The following is a 16,437-nucleotide window of genomic DNA, read 5'->3' on the forward strand; positions in this document are numbered from 1 at the left end:
CAGTGATAACAAATATTACAGGTCAAGAAACATTTATTGAACAGTGCAGTTTAAAAAAACCTAAATACAAATATTCAAACATGACTAAGACAAGTGTATCACAATGAGCCTTCCTGGAAGTGGGTTCGCTGAAATGTTGCGACTGGGTTTCATTCAACAACCATCTGTATAAAGAATAAATAAAAACACATTAGTGTCCATCTTTAAGCATAATTTTATATGCAATATCATCACCCTTTCATCAATATCCACAACACAGCCTTGATGATGCATTCCTGACATATAGGACAGATATAAACTACTTATCGCAAAATGTCCTTTTGTCACACATTTAAATAATTCAAGAGAAAACTATAAACTTGAAAAATAGCTTTGACCTAAAGTGCTTGATTTGTAACTTAACTCTGCCATGGTTTCAATTTTTCAGCACTGAAACAAAGAACAGACATGAAAAAGACTCATCAACTTTAGAAGGAATAATTATTTAACCATGTACAGAACATTTCTCTCATGTAATCTCTCATTGATGTGGTGGCTTCCTCTCCTCAATAACTGAGATGCCCTACCCCCCAAAACACACACACACACACACACACACACACACACACACACACACACACACACACACACACACACACACACACACACACACAAAAATCAGTTGAGCTGACAGTGTATTGATAATGACAGCAAATGGCTCTAAACATGTTTTCATGAAACACTGACAATTCGTACTCCATATATAACATTTATCTCATCTTAGAAGTTATTCTAGTGCACTCTTAAGAGCTCTGATATCCCCGCAATGGCTGCGCCTGCTATTTTGGTCCTGATGGTGTTTGTTAGGCCTGGAACATGATTGTTTGCTTTGAGGATGGAGGAGCTGAAAAGATGGAGGACAGGCTTGATAAAGAAAAACACTGACATACTTCTTACTGGACAGTGCATCAGTAAAGTCAGTCAGAGGGTGGAGGGATTTGTTGATGGCCTCCTGGATGTCAGTGTCCTGCCATGTTAGGATGAGATATCTGAACTTTCTGTCAGAAGACAAGACTTGAGAGATGGCCCTCTGCTGCTCCAGGACTCTCTCAGTCACTGCCTGTCTTGATCCCGAACTTGTGGGACATACCGTCTTCAGTGCATGTTCTGGAAGCTTCAGCTCCTTTTGAGCCTGTGCTAGCTCCCTCTTAAGCCTACAGCTGTAGGAGAAACTGCTTACAAGTTTATTGCAGATCCCAACTGCACGGTCAATCTGAGGACCCCTCATTATATTCTCTCTAAAAGAACATGAGATTTATATGTAAAATTAAAACAGAATGAAACCTTGTGTACACTTCCTTTTTAATCTTATATTTTCGTGTTGCTTTAAGATGTTTTTTCCACTCACTTTTCTTTCATCTTATTTTTCTATCTGATCAGCTTGTTTATAAAGCTTTTTAGATATAAATATTTACATGTTACATGAAATTCCCTTGATCAAACCCATTTGATAGTCAATCTCCGTCATGTTATTGTTGTATTACTAATGCCATTGACGAAGTTCTCACAAAACCAGCTCGGATCTCATAAAATTCAGTTATATGCACTTCTTAAAAATATCTTTTATTCATCCTACTCACCAGTTGCTAGATGGGGCCTCTTCCAACTGGAGTCTTATCTATTTATTTAAAGCTGCTGCTTTGACAATATTTTATCAATTGTCTGTTGTGATGCAGTCAAGTCTGTCCTTGTGCTTGCTTGCGGATAAGAGGAGAGAGAGATGGAGGGGTAGAAAGGAGAGAGAAACACAGGGCCAGGGCTAGAGAGTAGTTGGTCCAGGACAGGAAGTGATGGACCCCACATCTATAGTCCCAGGGGACCTACAGGGCGAGAGAGCCCAGACAACTCTGTGGAAGAAGTTTAGGTTAACGAATGCATTGATACATGCCAATATTTTGGATGAAGATGGATAGAAACAGAGAGGAGGAGAAAGCTCAGTGCATCATGGGAGTCCCGCGGTAGACTAAATGTATAGCAGCATAAACTAGGAGCTGGTTCTGGATAAGCCTGACCGGCCCTAACTATAAGCTTTATCTAAAAGGAAGGTTTTAAGCCTACTCTTAAATGTAGATAGGGTTTAATGAGATGATAGGTCTTGCCCTGCCATTTAAAGATTAGTATCAAGTGTTTGGAACTGTATTTAAGCCGTCAAGAGCAGGTATTTTTATTTGAAAAATGTAAAGAAATTAATCGGCCAGTATATAGGTTATCGGAATTTTGTAATTCCCAAATATTGAAATTGGCATCAACCCCAAATATCCATATCGGCTAGGCCAAAGTGGCTTCAGTAGTTTCCTGTTAATAGTTTTTGTAAGACTCCCTGAGCTACAGAAGTCAGGTGACCTCTTTTCTACAATGTCTTCATCCTTGTTGGTCATTGCTACTGCTTCATCTCTGGCTACTTTTGGCTGTCATGCTGCTACCTGAATCACAACTCACTGCTGCTTTCCAAAGTAAGAGCATGCTGCATTGTGACATGAAACCCTCTATCCTTAATCAATAATTATGTCAATTATCTGTTGGACAATTAACCCCTTGAGCCCGATCGGCCCGCCGGCGGGCCCAAAAACGCTGGACGTAATTGGGCGCTGTAAAAATGTACTGAAATTTGACGGCAGTGTTTACTTTCAATTCTTGATCAAATTTTGGACTCTAATGCTCACAAAACAGGGTCGGGTGTCTTTTTTAGTGCAAACGTTACCTTTTTATGGTGATTTTAATCTGTTTCGGTACGAACTTGGGACATTTAAATTTTGCGACCACTGCGGAATCAAAGTTGAATAGTGTCGTGTAGACTTCTTCTTTACGGCAGTGTTTGTAGTCTTTGGAAAGGGGAGAAGCTACTGAATCGATCGACACCTACCATTCCAAGAACTGCAAATCCCAGCCACGTAAAACTTTGAGCGTAAAACCTGCGCAAACTATGTGCTCTCGCCGTCTTTTACGTGCAGCGCCCCACAGACGAAGGCAGACGGCTGAACTGCACCCTGCACACTCAGGATCTCCTTCGAACCGCTGAGCCACTGAAGTGCTTATAAAAAAAAAACAACAACAACATTTCAACCATGGAAAAAAAAACTTTTAACACCAAGAGGGACATGGCTGACATCCTCTTTGAGATACAGCGGGGGTCCGACGTTGACATAGAGGAGTTGTCGGACTCCGACAGCAGCAATGACACCGGCTCTGTGGAGGAGGCTCTGTTTACGAGTTGCGTGGACCCGGTTTTCGAGTGAGTACCGGTATTTGTATTTATCTATAAGGCTCAGTGTTGTGTAAATAGTGTAAATTTTTATTTTCATGGAAAACCAAGAATCATCATTCTTCTAAATATGTTGCTTTCAACATCTGTACTCCTTTCATGCAGCAGTGAGGAGGGAGAAGAAGTTCCAAAAGAACTGCTGCTGGAAAGCCATTCCATCCCCTTATTGCAGATTGTAAATAGTTCAATTTGTTGCACTCCTTACTTAGATTTTATTTGCTCTAATTGTGTTTGCTGTGTTTCATATTGTTATATATTGTTTTTTATTTTATATTTGTTGCATTCTTACTTTATTTTACATTGTTTGCACAGAATTTTTGTTTGTTTCTATGTTTGCACTTTTCTGAAAATAAATATACTCCCTGTGGAGCCAAAAAAGTAGAAGTTCCTGTTATTTTTCATTATTCAGTATTGCATATAGACATATAATTGCAGAATGTAAAATAAAAAATGATGAGGCACAAGGTAAATTTCATATCCAAAAGCTCCACTAGTTAGTCGTAGACAACTAAAATTAAAATGTATTGTAATTTGGAGCCAGTTTTCATCAGAGGTAGAAAATAATCCCTTTTGCGCCAAATTGTGCCAAACTGAGTTCTCGCCTGGGTGTATCCTTACAAAATCCTTGATGTAGGCTTCGCTGTTAGCCCAAATTCTATCAACTTTGGTAAATTTGTGGTCAAGGAGTGGATGAAGCTAATCAGTGGTGTCTGGGTGCATGAAATCATTGCTAGCATAGTGTTTTCCTCTGTCAAAAAAATAAAATATTTTGGCAAGAGTAAAGAAACATAATTTTTCCTGGAACACATTCTCTGAAGTCCCTAGATGTCCAAGGACACCAAGAACATGCATATAACCTTTAGTAAAGTGTAGTAATTACACATTTACTATGGGTATGTCTTTGTAGGCGTTTTTTCCTGAAAATATGCTGTAAGTGGAAGAGGTTAAGAAAACAGACCAGGTTATTTTTTCTCAAGTGAATGTAATATGCCTTTGTTTTTATCAACACCACTTTTATGATTTGAAACATAAATGCACTGAAACTATCTTTGCACTTATTCTTTCAGTGTGATGACTTTTAATGTCTATTGTCTTGTTTTGGCACTTGTTAGTAAATGTTGTTTTTAAGACATATAAATGCTTTTGAGTGTTGTTTTTACTAAGTTATTTTATGTAATGGAGCAAACCATGATAATACCATGGCTACATACTGGAAATGGACCATGGACTACAGACCTTATTTCAGTCATTTAGACAAAAATCTTTTTAAATAGTCCTCTGACTTTAAAATGAGCAAACCAGACATTCAGCAATGCTAACTTACTTCCAGGATAATGGACTTGTTCCTGAACCACTCCAGAAAAGCTAACTTTCGTAACTCAAGCCATTGGCTGAAATGTATCAATGGAAACATCTTCCACTCTCACCAGTGGCCAAGTACACAAGCAGCTGAAATTATTAAGATAGTATCTGGTTGCTAGGAACGTAAACTTAATTGTGAAAAACTATCTTATTTTGTTGATTGTGTTGTTCTTCTTCAGAGGTCAGGACATTGACAGAGGCTATGTTGAAGAGGCATGCAACAGTGTTTCATTAACACCCAGAACCAGATTTGGACCAAACAACTTACCTGCAGGTAAGTCTCACTCATCTTTTTTTGCATTGCATTACTTAGTCTGCTTACAACAACTAGATATAAAGAACACTGGAATCATTTATTTACTCAATTCTACAATTGTACAATTTCATTTAGCAGACACTTTTGACCAAAGGAACATACAACTCAAACAAGAGGTTAGACTGGAGGGAAAAACCATAGAAAATATGACAGTCCTTCAAGTTTGAAAGGCCACAGGTGCTGCCATCTAGTGGCAGAAGAAGTGCCTGTTTTTTTTTGGTGGTTGTTTTTAATATAATTTTTCCGCTATTGACCACAACCAATAATGCATCGTCAACAAACATTTGCTTTGCCAGCATTTTATCAGAAACTACACGAAATGCAGCACCCTTGATACAATATAGTCCACCTGTAAAAGCTTGAATACAGACTGAAAGTTCTTCTGTAACATTTTTTGAGAAGTCAATTAAAATTGTAAAAAAAAAATCTGAAGTAGCACCAATCCAAAAGGGCTCTAGTTCGTTTTACTTCGAACCCATCAAGAAGATTTTATGGCAGGATAAAATGGTGATCATACCAGATTATTTTACATTTTTGTTTTTAGTTGTAGTCATCCAGAGGGTCACTGAAAGGTTCAAGGGCCATGTGTGTGAGTACTTAAAATGCAACAAACATTATATTGCATGAAGTATCATTTTGACAAAATAAATGACGCTAGGGCTGCACGGTAGTGCAGTGGTCAGCACTGTGGCCTCACAGCAAGAAGTTTCTGGGTTTGAGTCCCGACTCGGGCACGGGATCTTTCTGTGTGGAGTTTGCATGTTCTCCCTGTGCCTGCGTGGGTTCTCTCTGGTACTCCGGCTTCCTCCCACCGTCCAAAGACATGCAATTGGTCCATGATCCCTAGGGGGTCCCCAGCGTTACTGCAGGGGGGTCGCCAATTGTTTGATAATATTATGATTTTAAATGTCTAAAAATACACAAATAACTATGATATTTTAAAGTTCGAAAAAATATGAATATTAGAGGCGGCACATTGATGCAGGGGTTAGCACTGTCGTCTCACAACAACAAGGTTCCAGGTTGGTGCTCGGGCACGGAATCTTTCTGTGTGGAGTTTGCATGTTCTCCCTGTGCCTGCGTGGGTTCTCTCCAGGTACTCTGGCTTCTTCCCGCCGTCCAAAGACATGTAATTGGGGACTAGGCTAATTCTACAATTCTACAATTTCATTTAGCAAAAGCTTTTGTCCAAAGTGACGTACAACACAAGCAAGAATTTAGACTTAATTAAGGAAAAGCCTGTAGGAAGCGCAAAAGTGCTTCAGTTGCGATTTGGTCACAGGTACTGCCATCTAGTGGCAGAAGAAGTGTCGCCCCCCCCCCCTCCCCCTTTTTTTTTTTTTTTTGACAAACATACAACATCATACAACACAGTTAGTGCTACATAATCACTAAGTGCTGGGGCTTGGATCCGCTGACTTATTCTACCCCACAGGACAAAGAGGAGAAGAGTCAGGTTAAGTACCTAGGTGCTCTCTTAACAATTGAGTCTTCAACTGTCTCTTAAAAGTAGAAAGGGACTCAGCAGAACGCACAGAGTTGGGTAGTTTGTTCCACCATTTGGGAACAACAGAAGAGAAGAGCCTGGCTAGGGATTTGGAGCAGCGCTGGGCTGGAAGCACCAGGCGTCTTTCGCATGCAGAGCGTAGTGGGCATAATTGATTGACTAAATTGACTGTAGGTATGAATGTGATTGTGAATGGTTGTCTGTGTATATGTGTTGGCCCTGCGATGGACTGGCGACCTGTCCTGGGTGCACCACGGCTCTCGCCCATATCCGCTGGGATAGGCTCCAGCCCCCCCGCGACCCTTAACAGGAATAAGCGGAAGAAAATGGACGGACGGATGGATGGATGTTGGATGTGCAGTGTATATCAAACATGGTTCATTGTTCATGGATGTATATATGTATGTATGTATGTATGGATGAATATTGGAATTTGTCAATAATTACTATTTTAATAGCTTACTATGGTATGCACAATAACATTAGGTAACACTTTAAATTACCACACCCAGTTAATAATTAATAATTTACAAGGCATGACCATGTCCCACCCTTAACAGACCAATAACTAAGACTTACTTCCTAACTACTGATCATCACTGGAGGAGGCTATAGGACACAAATTATGATCATAACAAGCATTGCATAGTTCTGGCCTTATTATGTAGCAGTTCCAAAAGAACAGCTGTTCTCCATTAACAACACACAAAAAACATTGTCTGTTCTTGTGAAATGTGATGCAAACCTACAACCTTTAATACTGCCTTAATACAAAGCAGTTTTATCCACCTCTGAGTCCATTTTTATATTTCACTGGGAAGCGGAAGTGTTCCCAAACGGGAGACCTTAACGATGCATGAGGGTCTTCAAGCTCTGGCTTATGGCTAATGCCGCCAGTTTTAGCCAATGGTGGAATATGGTCGTGATTTGTAAATTATTAATTAATGGGTGATAACTCCTAATTAAGGGATAATATCAGCAGGGGGGAAAAAAGGGGGGGGGGTGCGATGCAGGCGGCAGTTGGTGAAGAGAGATGGAGCCCTGGTGTATCTGTGGAAACACAGAGAGACTGCGAGACACCAAGGCCAAACTACATAGTGCAAGAGGTAATGATAATGACATAAAAAATGTGCGGAGAGGGGAGGAGGAGAGGAGAGGAACTGAACTGAGGAGTAACAATAGTATTTATGACTGTTATGACAAGTTCTTACAACAGCATTTTATTTTAACTTTTCTTCTTTTTGATCATCAAACAAAAAGTAAATAAGGCCAATTATCTGACATCCAATTGATCTGGTGTCAGTCTCACACAAGTCCACTGTCTGTGTAGGTTTGAGGGGGCTGCTTGGGAAAAAGCTGAAACAAAACAAAAAAAAAATCACATTTAGTGAGTCAAGTATACACAGATGCATGTTCACAAGTGACTGATATGAAAAATAACGTCAAGCATATCAAAGTTAAGACTACAAACCTTCATGTTGGTCTTAACCCTCCTAGTCTTTAACAGAGCTGGATGAACTCAACTGAGGAGTAACATTAGTATTTATGAATGACTGACAATTTTTTTCAGACAGGTATAATGCTTCCAGGTGTCATAAGTTTGGAAATAAATTACTCTCCCACTCTACATGAACAAAACAAATACCTTCTGCTAAAGCACATGGGGGACATACAGTATACACAATGTAATTGTGTATGTGTGTATGTATGTATGTATATATATTTATATATATGTATGTGTATGTATGTATATATGTATATATGTATGTATATGCACATATATGTATATGTGTATATATGTATGTATATGCACATATATGTATATGTGTATATACATATATGTGTGTGTGTATATGTATATGTGTGTGTTTATATGTATGTGTGTATATATGTATGTATGTATATGTGTATATACATACATATTTGTGTGTATATATGTATGTGTGTATATATGTATATACATACATATATGTGTGTGTATATATGTATATGAGTGTATATGTGTATATACATACATATATGTGTGTATATGTATGTATTTGTATATGTGAATATATGTATGTATGTGTATATGTATATATGTGTATATATATGTATGTACATGTGTGTATATATGTATGTATATATGTATGTACATGTGTATATGTATATGTGTATATATGTATATATATATGTGTGTATATCAATACGTGTATATATGTATATATGTGCGTATAAAAGTGTATATGTGTGTATATGTGCGTGTATATGTGTGTATTTGCGTATATATGTGTATACGTGTATATATGTATATGTATTGAAATTGTATAAAATTTTGAGGACGAATTATCTTGATGTAGAACTGTCTATGGTGATGAAATGGTGTCCTCTGTACCTCTGGACCCTCTCTCTGTCTCTAGGTTAAAATAAGTGGCTGTGTGTGTGTACATGTGTTTTGCTATCTGGAAGAGTAATTGTTAAGATGAGTGTCCGGAATGTGTACCTTATTTTTTAGTTCTATTTAATGTGTCTGTATAATCCCATGTGGGATGGGTCATGCCGATGTCAAGACACGAAAATAAAATATTCATTCATATAATATATAAAGACAGAAATCTCAGATCAGATTTGACACGGTCTTCGAGCATTTTGGTCTGTGCTATACAGTATGAAAGTGTGATGCCTCGTCCTAGTTACACAATTCTTCTGTGGTAGAAACAATTTTCCTTACAGACCCAAAAAGTGCCTTGTAATGACTGGTAAGTGTCACAACTTCTTGGTGACTCTTGAAGTCAGTATCTTCTCAGTGTGAAGGTAAAGGAGACAGACTACTAAGAGCAGTAGAACTGTTGTATGTATGATATACTCTGGCAGCTGGATGCTCAAGAGTTTCTAAATGGACATTTTGGATAGGTTCAATTGTAGTGTTTGGTGTCCTTGAGCTTTATAATAAAAAATTGTGGCTGAAATTTTCACGAGTCATTGAAAGTCACTTTTTAGGCTAAATATCCCTTTGATATGAATCATAACCCATCATGACATCAAAGTATTGTTTCCTCTAAAATCTGTAGGATAATCACACTTACATGAAGGATGTAGTTAAATTAGGGATTAGTATTAAAAAATTACAAACACATCAAGTATATTGACCGGATTTTTTGGGGGAAATATTCATACAATAAATTTATACATAAACATAACTTCTTACAGTGTTGTAAGGATGAAAAAAATTACTGACATAACATGTTCTTTATTGCAGAAAGCATGTTATTGCATGCATATCTTTTCGTAAAGTATGTACATATCTTTATCTAATGTGAGTATGTGCACATCCCATACTCAGTGGTTGAGTACTGAAAATTTAAACTCAAGTAAAAGTAAAGTCACTCCCATCCAAAAATAATTCTCTTGTAAAAGTGGAAATTACCTTTTGTTGGAAATCCATCCATTTTCTCTGCTGCTTATCCACTAAGGGTCGCAGGGGGTCGGGGGGCTGGAGGCTATCCTCGCTGACATTGGGCAAGCGGCGGGGTACACCTTGGGCAGGTCGGCAGTCTGTAGCAGGGCCCTCTGGAGCAATTAAAGGTTTAGCGTCTTGCTCAAGGATATTTGAACATGGTCACCGGGGGAAGTGAGGATCGAACCAGCAGCCCTTCAATTGCTCTAGACAGCCACTCTATTTTTGAGCCATGCCACCCCCTCATTATGGAAATCTACTCAAGTAATCGTTAAAAAAAAAAAACTAGTTGATGGATGACTCAAACTACAAGTTCCTATCCATTTAAGTATTTATCAGCATGTACAAAGTGACAAAAAAGAAAAAAAACAGCAATTGTAATAATTTCATTTGCATGCACACATATGGTTAATGTGTGACTCCTTTCAGAACTGGCTTTCCAGCCAGTTGTTTATGGCGCTAGGGGGCCCCAAAACACATACATCATATGTTAAATTTTCTCTGGTGGTTTACTCTACAATGAACTATGCAGTGTACTTTTCATAATCGGGCAGCAATGCAACAAACCATATCAAATTTTAAAAAATAATCTCTGATGCCTTGCGATAGCAACTTTTTCCCTATTAATTAGAAAGCATTCAGGACAGCAAGTGAGAGAGCATTTGTTGAGCATGGATAACAGCAAAATGAGTTCTTACTGTGAGATGTGTGAATCAGTTAATCAGATAATGTAATCATCACAGTGCTGTTGAACCTGACATGAAAGATCTGTGGAGATACTCCTTGGTGAGACCTATCCCAACACTCAACCCCCGCATTTCGTAGACTAGATTGTGTGTAATAATGTGTGAGTGACAAAAGTAATGGAGTAGAAGGTAGATTTCTGGCTGAAAAATGTACTTGAGTAAAGAATAAAAGTGCAGTAATGCAAGAATGTAAAAAGTATTTGTTCCTTAAAAATGTACATTATTAGTAACATATTATTACCCACCCAGCTTTAACTTGCAGTAGGTGACATTTGTAATATATACACTACCAGTCAAATGTTTGGACACACCTTCTCATTCAATGTTTTTAGATTATTAGGGCCTGAGCCTAAAGGTACTTCAGGCGAAGACCCTATTATGTTTTTTTTTTTTTACCAATACTTACATTATAGATACATACTGAAGACATCAAATATATCAAACAAGGTAAATGGAATTATGTGGCAAAGAAAAAAATTGTGATATAACTGTAAATATGTTTTATATTTTAGATTCCTCAAAGTAGCCATCCTTGTTGACAGCACTGCAAACCCTTGGCTTTCTTTCAATGAACTTCATGATGTCACCTGAATTGGTTTTTACTCAACAGGTGTGGCTTGTTCATTTGTGGAATTTCTTGCCTTCTTGATGGGGTTGGGACCATCAGTTCTGTTTTGCAGAAGTCAGGTTGGTACACTGCTGACAGCCCTATTGGACAACTGTTAGAATTCTTATGATGGCAGGAATCAGTCAGCTAAGTAAAGAGAAAAGACAGTCCTTCATTACTTTAAGAACTGAAGGTCAGTTAGTCTGGAAAATTACAAAAACTTTGAATGTGTCCCCAAGTGCTGTTGAAAAACCATCAAGCACAACAACGAAACTGGCTCACACAAGGACCATCCCAGGAAAGGAAGACCAAGAGTCACCTCTGCTGCTGAGGATAAATTCATCCGAATCACTAGCCTCAGAAATTGCAAATTAACAGCACCTCAGATTAGCCCAGATAAATGCCACACAGAGTTCTTGTAGCAGGCACATCTCTACTTCAATTGTTCAGAGGAGACTGTGCCTTTATGGTTGAAAAGCTTTTAAGAAACCCCTACTAAGCAAAAGCAACAAGCAGAAGAGGTTTTTTAGGACCAAGAAACACAAGGAATGGACATCAGACCAGTGGAAATCTGTGCTTTGGTCTGATGAGTCCAAATTTGAGATCTTTGGTTCCAACCGCCGTGTCTTTGTGTGATGCAGAAAAGGTGAACGGATGGTCTCTACATGCATGGTTCCCACCATGAAGGATGGAGGAGGAGGTGTTATGGTGTGGGGGTGCTTTGCTGGTGACATTGTTGTGGATTTATTAAAGATTTAAGGGACACTGAACCAGCATGGCCACCACAGCATCCTGCAGTGACATGCCATCACATCTGGTTTGCGTTTCATTGGACCATAATTTATTTTTCAACAGGACAATGACCCCAAACACACCTCCGGGCTGTGTAAGGGCTGTTTGAACAAGAAGGAGGGTGATGGAGTGCTGCACCAGATGACCTGGCCTCCACAGTCACCTAACCTAAACCCAATCGATATGATTTGGGATGAGCTGGACCGCAGAATGAAGGCAAAAGGGCCAACTGGCCAAAAATGCATCAGCATCTCTGGGAACTCCTGAGAAAACCATTCCAGGTGACTACCTCATTAAGCTTGAGAGAATGCCAAAAGTGTGCAAAGCAGTAATCAAAGCAAAGGGTGGCTATTTTGGAGAATCTAAAATATAAAACATGTTTTGAGTTATTTCACACTTTTTTGTTTACTACATAATTCCATATGTGTTCATTCGTAGTTTCGATGCCTTCAGTGAGAATCAACAATTAATGGTTATGAAAATAAAGAAAAACCATTAAATGAGAAGGTGTGTCCAAACTTTTGACTGGTGCAGTGTGTGTGTGTGTGTGTGTGTATATATATATATATATATATATATATATATATATATATATATATATATATATAGGGATATATATATATATATATATATATAGGGATATATATATATATATAGGGATATAATGTAATCTTTATGTCAGCCTTGTGTCCTGCAGGTGAGTTGGTGTCCGTGTCTCTCAGTGAAGTTGTGCGACTGCAGTGTCCTGCTTCTTCTCGACTGTCCCAGCAGTTGTGGGAACGTCCAAACAGTCGTCTGTCCTCAGACCTGTACTTGTACCTTGAGGATGGCAGTCTGAGCTTTGTTGCCACACCCACCACATTGGGCCACTACCTTTGCCTGTCCAGTGAGAATGGCTACCAGCAGACTATGGCTATCTATCATGTCAAGCAGAAGAGCAGCCCTGTGCCAGCATCTCCAACCAACCGCAGCTGGCTTCAGACACACCCCATGCCTACTAGGGCTGTGAGGCCAGGACTGCGTACCTCTGCAAGGCCTAAACGGACAGAAACAGAGTACAAAGAGACTAAGTCAACACTTTCCAGCAGCGACACTCAGCTAGGTAGGAATGTCACCGTGTGGATGGAGAAAGCCGGGCAGAAAGAGGCAGAGTTTCGAGAGGGTGAGGCCCTGCTATCAGGACGAGGTCCCTGCTACCTCAAGGAGCTGGTGATTGTCTCCATTCTGCTGGTGGTCTGCCTCAGCCTGCTTATCACTACACTTATGTATGTCATCAGACAGCGGAGTCGTAGCCGAACAGCCCCACAGGCAGGTCTCCCAAGCACGGAGTCTGACTCAAGGACCTCTGTAGAGCAGGAGGTGCTCAGGGGAACCCAGATTCTGGACAAATGCAATGGACAAGCCAGTGCATTAGTTTGTAATGGAGCACTCACAGGCTCTAATGGACATTTGCCCAACACACCCATCTAAACAGTACCAGACTTTACAGGAATTGTAGGAAATGTGGAAATGGAATAGGAAATGTGAGTACAGCTGGTGACAGGATACTTTATTGATATCTTAGCCTGTCATTGGTTCAGTGCTCTTTCGTCCTAAAATGGAGACATGACTGTTTAGATGGTATGATGATTGTCTTTTCAGAGGCTGAGACGCATTAGCTGTGTATTTGTCTGTGTATTTTCCCCTAGTTTCAGACAGTCTTTTTAAACATCAGATAAAGCCCCTCTGTCCAATAAGTATGATTATCTTTTAACAGTCATTTTAATGAGATGGTATGACACATCGAAAAGGATTGTGCCTTGGCTACAGTGTTTTCTGTGCATCATGCACACTGGACCATTTGGACACCACGTGCATAAACATGTACCCATTGTTTCTTAAACACTAAGAAGATACTGCTGTCACTGTCACTTTTTAGTCACTTTTACTCACCCTCTTCAAGGCATTATGCATAGATGATTCTTTTCAGGTCTTACAAAGACCTTCAGCATATACTAAATATGTAAACAAGAAAAGCTGTTTTTTTTTAAATTAAAAATGTCAAAATGTTTGCTGGTTCTACACTTAAGGTACATGGGCGTTCCACTTTTGTTTCTATTTGTTTTGTCATTTGTGACTGAAATTCTCTTTTCAGTTGTAAATGAAGAAAAGGTCTCTGGGTTTTAGACTGCTGGATGTATAAAGCAAGCAGTTTGAAAATGTCACTTTGGGCTCTGGGAACATTGTGATGAAAATAATTGTCATATTACTGTCAGCCATGTCACATCAAAGGCTGGCATTCAGTTCTGTTCTGTGTAGGGCTGTTATGGTATCAATCACAAACTGGGGCAGCCTTATGCTGGATTTGTTTATTTCTGTGTTAAAGGAGGAAGACAATATATATTGGGTTATTTTTTCAGAGGTAGTGCAGAATTGGATGCACATAAATTAATGACTTCTTTGACATCAGAACACTTGAGTTCCTGATTTCTGCATAAATTTGATTTGCCTCAGCTCTGAACATGTAAATATGATTTGTCTTACCTGTGCACATGTCAGTGCATTTCTGTAACGCCAGGATAAAAATTCTATAATACATCCCACCACAAATACATACACGCATATTGAACATGCGCATAAAACCATGGCTCCAAGGAGCACAATCATTTCACGGAGCTCTCATTTGGTTACATGTGCTGGAGTAATCTGATTACTGTAAGATCCATTTACAGATTACTGCTTTCCCTAATTACTGTGAGAAATTATTTCTGATGCTTTCTTGTGTACATGTCAAGACATTGACCTCTGCAATCAGTCTGAAGACACCAATTAGAGTAATTACCCTGTTTTAGAGTAGGATACGCTTTAAAAAAAAAGTGTTTGTGGTACAGTAGCTCTAGGTGCACTTTGATCCACCTACCAAATGGATATTTATGTAATGTCATGCTTATTTAAATGCTTGTGAAATCGCATGAAACCTGACAGCATCTCTGATCCAACCCTATATAGAAATTTAGAAATGAGAAATATAGTTATATTGTCCCTGTCAAGGTTTTTTTTGTATAAACTATTTTCATAGTATTGTCTTGTGACTTTTTTTTTTTTTTTTTTACTAATTTCTTGTTCATTTTTCATGATCTTTTGTAGGGAAAATACAGGTTTTTCAAAAAAAATGTGACTATGCAGGGGAATAGAGATGAACAATTGAGGGAAAAAAATGCTAAAATAAAAATTGGCAAAGACAAAAAAAAAATAAAAAACTTATTTAGACGTAAAGGTTTATTTAGGGATATGATTTGTGGTGTTTAAATTTGTTTAAGGTCGCTGAACACATCTGCAAGTTTCGGGGCCCTACTGAGCAAAATGACTTCAATTAGGGGTCTGTGACTTATTGAGTTAACCTGGGGTCCACAAAAATGTGAAAACCTGTGTAATAAACCATTTAAAGATGTTCCTTGGCCATTTTGTGTGAATTGCAAAAGCTGGACAGGGCTCATGTGGTACAACTAAACCCTGAACGTGTTAGAACATTTTTAGTATCAGATTTTTTTTCCTTTCTATTAGTTGTACAATAAATTTTCCCAGAGATATCTTTGTATTATATTGAATTAACGAGCAACTTTTGCATGAGTCCTGGGTTGCATTGATTAACAGATCTGTGACCTGTGATCTGTTAACAGCAACTCATCACTTTTTTTTTGACACCCAGACCAACTCTATGGAGGTTCACACATAACCTCGGTCTTTAATCATTGTAAAGATTGAGGTATAATGTAATATACACATACATGAAGCCCAGTGTGTTATCAGTTGTTTGCTTTGTGTATTTTACCTGTACAAAATACATTCTCTCTTTCTGCAGACTTCTAGAAGAGAGAATTCTGTAGCCTTCTTTGAACTACAAGGGGCGCCTGGTTTAGAGGTAGAGTGGCCGTCTAGCAACTGAAGGGTCGCTGTTTGATCCCCACTCCCTTCTGTGACCATGTCGAAGTATCCTTGGGCAAGATACTGAGCGCCTAGTTGCTCCTGATGGCCCTGTGAGTGACTGGTGACCCGTCCAGGTTGAAACCCACCTCTCTCTCAATGTCAGCTGTCAGCTTAACAGATAAGCGGTATAGAAAATGGATGGATGTTTTGAACTAGTCTCTTAACTGCCGTGAATAAAGCTCATCTGAATCAGCGACAGAATCGAACCTGAGGGAACATTTATTCTTTAGAGCGTGACACTTCTTTTGTGTGTTCTCAGCTTCCAAGGATGTTTTTTTTCACTGCTGCATTTGCACTGCTGTACTCTAAAATGCAGGAACGGCCTGCCATGTCTATGTCAGGTCATATGTTGCTTGAATGTAATGTTGTGCGCTGAAGAGCGAATTGGTCAAAAATAATGATTA

The 16,437-nt window shown here is 38.9% G+C and overlaps 1 protein-coding gene across 6 annotated transcripts in view; it reads left to right on the plus strand.

Annotated features, from left to right (window-relative positions):
* sema4ab (sema domain, immunoglobulin domain (Ig), transmembrane domain (TM) and short cytoplasmic domain, (semaphorin) 4Ab) overlaps window positions 1–16,237 on the plus strand; it is a 54,997-nt gene extending 38,760 nt beyond the window's left edge. For 3 of the 6 annotated variants that reach the window (XM_086193728.1, XM_086193729.1, XM_086193727.1), the window contains exons 14-15: window positions 4,843–4,937; window positions 12,750–16,225. In XM_086193728.1, the coding sequence (XP_086049854.1) occupies window positions 4,843–4,937; window positions 12,750–13,537 (883 nt within the window). In that variant the 3' untranslated portion in view covers window positions 13,538–16,225. Of the gene's footprint in view, window positions 1–4,842; window positions 4,938–12,749 lie in introns of all 6 variants that reach the window. The other 3 variants (XM_086193731.1, XM_086193730.1, XM_086193726.1) reach the window with 3 other exon arrangements.
* The last annotated feature ends 200 nt before the right edge of the window (window positions 16,238–16,437 follow it).

The sequence above is a fragment of the Aulostomus chinensis genome, chromosome 22, assembly GCF_037954235.1.
Source record: "Aulostomus chinensis isolate RoL2024-O1b breed Wild chromosome 22, RoL_Achi_v1.0, whole genome shotgun sequence".
NCBI classification, from domain to species: Eukaryota; Metazoa; Chordata; class Actinopteri; order Syngnathiformes; family Aulostomidae; genus Aulostomus; species Aulostomus chinensis.